This window comes from Macrobrachium rosenbergii, chromosome 44 (genome assembly GCF_040412425.1).
Source record: "Macrobrachium rosenbergii isolate ZJJX-2024 chromosome 44, ASM4041242v1, whole genome shotgun sequence".
Taxonomy (NCBI): Eukaryota; Metazoa; Arthropoda; class Malacostraca; order Decapoda; family Palaemonidae; genus Macrobrachium; species Macrobrachium rosenbergii.
The window spans coordinates 9,140,504-9,145,503 of record NC_089784.1 but is presented as its reverse complement, the minus strand read 5'-3'; the positions used below and the strand labels follow the sequence as shown (position 1 = coordinate 9,145,503).

The 5,000-nt window shown below is 37.3% G+C and overlaps 1 protein-coding gene across 1 annotated transcript in view; it reads right to left on the bottom strand.

The window, feature by feature from the left end:
- Positions 1–5,000, bottom strand: part of LanA (laminin subunit alpha) — an 84,899-nt gene that overhangs the window by 73,992 nt on the left and 5,907 nt on the right. The window contains 1 exon segment of the mRNA XM_067087673.1: positions 2,260–2,406. Within this exon segment, the coding sequence (XP_066943774.1) occupies positions 2,260–2,406 (147 nt within the window).

Here is a 5,000-nt window from a genome sequence, read left to right as displayed (position 1 = left end):
TTTACATTTTATTTGCATTTAACCAAAAATGCTTAATATATATATATATATATATATATATATATATATATATATATATATATATATATATATATATATATATATATATATATATATATATATATATATATAGTATGCATATCAAAATGGACACAAATCTCAACTGAAGTACATGCACATTTATCAAAAATAATTATGAATCATTAATATACGTTCTGCTTTCGTTTGCCACAATACGTGTTTTCTTAAGCAATGACCTTTCCACTTGTTCAAAGATCAAAACAGGGCGCAGCTGTGCAGGATATACTCAACCAGTGCATTCCATAAAATTACAGACTTGACCAGTGTTCATAAATGATAAAACTTAACTTCAACTAAAAAAGTCTGCTGTTGCCTACAATAACTTTTTCCTTTTGGTTTTACCGGGATTTGCCTCTTACCGTGTTCACAACTTTAAATCACTGCCAGAACATATTTTGACTGTAATCAGTGACTCCAAGCTGCTTCAGAAATTATGTGACCCGCGATCAGAGAATCAATTGTTCTACCAAGTTTTCTATCTACTTTTAAACAAATTTATATCAGCATTAGTCCCTGTAGCCTACAGCAATCAGACACAATTCCATACCTTCTTTGCTCATTCTTACTTAAATGGGAAAGATTAAAGCCAATCGACGGGATGCAAGAGAGGAAGAACGAGAATGGTTTGAGCCCTTTGTTTTCCAAGCTTACAATGAATGAAAAATACAAAAAAAAAAAAAAAATCAATAATTCAGCGGACAAAGGATTGCGTCATAAAATTATTCTAGCCTATATAACACGGCTACAAGGGAACCCGTTCCTGTTCACTGACTTTGCTCGGCAATGTCTTATTTATCTGGGGAAAAGATTCACAACAAATGACTTAACTCATTCAGGTAGCTCCCAAGCAACTGCAATAAAATGTCAAAGGTTAAAACAATAAAACGTGGTCGTGACTGTCACATTCACTTCGGGAGGATGAATTCGAACTACATAATGAAATTGTTCTGAGTCTACAGCATGCATTGTAAACATTAGGGGGGAGAGAGAGAGAGAGAGAGAGAGAGAGAGAGGATACAAAAACCTAAATCTGAAGCCCATGAGAGGACAGGAGACACGTAATTCTCCACTCCCACTAGCAATAGCACACACTTATTTTTAACACGTCCTGAGAGAGAGAGAGAGAGAGAGAGAGAGAGCACATCCTTACATTGTTTAATGCACAAAGTCCTCGATAACGACTATACGGTGTTTAAACAAGTAGAATATGCCCACGAAAATTAACTGATGGAAAAAATAAAAGAAGCATGTAATAAACGTCTCGAAAGATATGACTCTTAAAAAAATAAATGCAAAGAAAAACTGCAAAACGATTTAACGGGTTAGAATAAAGCAGAGGGCTGACGGACTACGGGTTGAAATCATATTTAAACAATAAAAAAAAATACCATTGCGCAGAGAGGAGGAGGAGGAGGAGGAGGAGGAGGAAGGGACAATGCCTACCACATGTGCAGGGAAACATGGATGGTTAGCTAAGGGTAAACTGGTGAAAATGGGGTACAGAAAAACAAATGAGAAAGAGAGAGAGAGAGAGAGAGAGAGAGAGAGAGAGAGAGAGAGAGAGAGAGAGAGAGAGAGAGAGAGAGTGACTATTCGCTTGTCCGCCCCCTTCCGGTCAAAGGGCGGTTATTGATAAGATGTCCTCAGTCCCTGGAGAATCAAGGACATTGTCACATAGCTAACCGTTGGAAGCATTTGAACATTTCATCCTTTATTATAAAGAACGTATAAGTTAACCTCAGGCTGCTGCTGCTGCTACTACTGCTAGTACTACTACTTGTATTACCATCATTTATGCAATGACAGATGGGATTCATTAACTTTATTCCAGGGGGCTAATGTCATCACAAAATTATGAATAGAAGATATTGGATGAAGTAATTATAGTTTAACTGAGTTTTGGTTCGGAAAAATATCTGTAACTCACAGGAATTTTATGAAGACAGTATTTCAGAAAGGGTTTAGTAATAAAAGAATCCTACATGATAAAAAAAAAGATAAAAATGAGTAAAACAGAACCTAACTCAATAGAGAGGGAATTATTCCTTGCGCTTAATTGCTTAGCAGAAAAAAACAATAAAATGGAGTTGATAAAACGTGTCCCGATTGTCTGCAGGCGCTGTTGCGAATGTGCAAAAATATATTGCAATATGCGAGTCATTACTGAAGAGAACTTACCTGGCCCAAGTCGATGGTGAGGTTGACCTGGTTGTAGTCCATGCCTCGGGATAGAGGGGGACTCTGCCACCATCTTTCCGATCCGTCGATGGCATATTCGGGTGGGTGGGATTTTTCAGGGGCGTTTGGATCGCAAACGTCACAAAACTGAAAAGATGAAAAAAAATTAAATTAAGTAAATACAGAGAATAAAAAGAAACCTACAATGCTACGAACGCGTGCGTTATATATAAAGCATAAATATGCTTTGTTTGAACAACAAAGCTCTACTTTTTTTTTAACAACAGAAAGCTTCTTTACATTTTCACTCGACTTACATACTTACATTATTGAACATTTTTCATTCATTTGCGTTTCTCGACATGGTGAAGGAAATTCTCCTTTATTAGGTGCATTAACGACAGAATTAGTTCTAACACTTACGTTAGCACGCAACAGAATTAATTTTTCTGTTTATTTTTTTCTTTGATTGACGGCAAGATGCAATAGTAATGATTATCATCTGAACCAAAACCACAGGGCTCCTTGAAGTTCTAATATAATAATAATAATAATAATGATAATAATAATAATAATAATAATAATAATAATAATAATAAAATAATAATAATAATAAAATATCTGGAATTTGACTGGCTGACATTTGCGCTTTCCGGCCGTCAGCACTAAACTGGATTCAGAATAGCCATAATATTATATGTAAAAGACTTAAATTCATGTAATACCACCGGAAAAAAAGATACACCATTAAAAACGACTGTGAAAAACATCAGAACAAAATACCATTCACTATTCGTTGGCTTTACATCCTAAGTTATTATCTACATGCAAATTTTCGTTAAAAAATAAAAACGAGAGTTTCTTTTCTCCAACAGGGGACCCTGATAAGCATTATTAAACAACCATTTCATATCACACTCCCTGCATGTCCCACCATATCTAAAACTCTCTCTTTCTCTCCACGTGTTTGTGTCACTTACTCTGCAACAAAAGTAAGTGAGAATGATACAAACCTCACCATTTTCTACTTCTAGAGAAACCTTGAAATTTCGCCCTGCAAAGTTTGTCTGTGGATGAAGTGCAGTAACCACTGACTTGAGCAATGCAATAGGACCAAACGGTGTTTTCCGGCATGAAGCAATTGCAGAGCTCTTGCTTTACAAGCATGCAAGACTTGCATTAAGTGCAACCTCCCACTGCGCAAGCACACTGGAGAGGTGATGGTGCAAGCACAGAATTCTCATTTGATTCCTTAGAAATCATAACAGGTACTCTCCGTGGGTAATGATCGTATTAGAATTACAGTGGAGGGAAGTCAATAACCACTAGTCTTATGACGCCAGCTCGTGATACAAAAATGAAGGAAAACAATCAATTAGGATTGTGTAGCGTTTCTCCTAATATCATTATCTAGTCTAGACCTGAACGAGGGAAAGGAGAAGGGGAGGGAAAGTGCATCTCTTGCTGGTCTGTCCCTCTTTCATTCCTTTTTCTGTACCTCCGTTCATATTCTCTTTCTTCCACCTGACTTACCACCCTCTTCTAACAAATGTTTCACAGTGCAACTGCGAGGTTTTCCTCCTGTTACACCTTTCAAACCTTCTCACTGTCAATTTCCCTTTCAGCGCTGAATGACCTCATAGGTTCCAGCGCTTGGCCATTGGCCTAAATTCTATAATCCAATCCAATCCTAAACCCTGATATTTTCCTAAAAGAAATGAAACCAAAAGCTGCTAAATGTGTAAAAAATAAAGAGAGAAAAACTGAAAAGTATAATTACTGATATACATAAAAATGGTTCTTTACAGGATATATTTGCTCTAAAAACATGAGTCACGTTCTCTAATAAAGGGCATGATATACTTGTTAACTGTATTCAGAGACACGACCTTCGTCTCTAATGAATTATAACGTAACGTACTTATTATAATAGAACCATCCTGAATAAATTTCTCTCAGACCGCATTAACCAACGTATAAAACTAAACTAAACCATAGCTTTTAGTTTTCATTGATAGCAGTCATGCCCCTTTTAAGTTTTAACGAGGGGGCACATTTTGTTGAATAAAGGTCAAAAGGTTAGTGCTAAGTCAAGGATCATTTCAAAGGTTACGTGCCAACTCAAGCTTATTACAAGTAGAACTCAGCATATCCTGAGGGATACGATGGGGTGTTTATTGGGGTGATCATTACATTTACATACATTTGATTTTAATAATACTATGCAGGTGGTTTCTCAATCCGATACGCTGCCACTGGCATTAACTTCACACTCCCCCTCCCCTTGTTTTATCCGAGCTTGGGGCATAAGGTAAAACAGAATAGAATATAGAATTTAGGCCATAGGTCAAGCGCTGGAACCTATGAGGTCAGTCAGCGCTGAAACGGAAATTGACAGCAAAAAGGTTTGAAAGGTGTAGCAGGAGGAAAACCTGGCAGTTGCATTATGAATCAATTGTTAGGAGAGGGTGGAAAGTATGATGGAAAGGAATATAAACGGAAGCACGGTAGAAGGAATGAAAGGGGCTGCAGCTAGGGGCCGAAGGGACACTGCAAAGAACCGTAAGTAATACCTACAGTGCACCGCATGAGGTGCACTGACGGCACTAACCCCCCTACGGGAGGGGAGGGAGGGGCATGAGGTAGTGTTCCCCTAACCAAGCAAAAGTTACATTAGCTTATATTTCTAAGTATTGGTATAAACTTTAAAGAGAACTCATTTATTAACTTTTCATGGATCA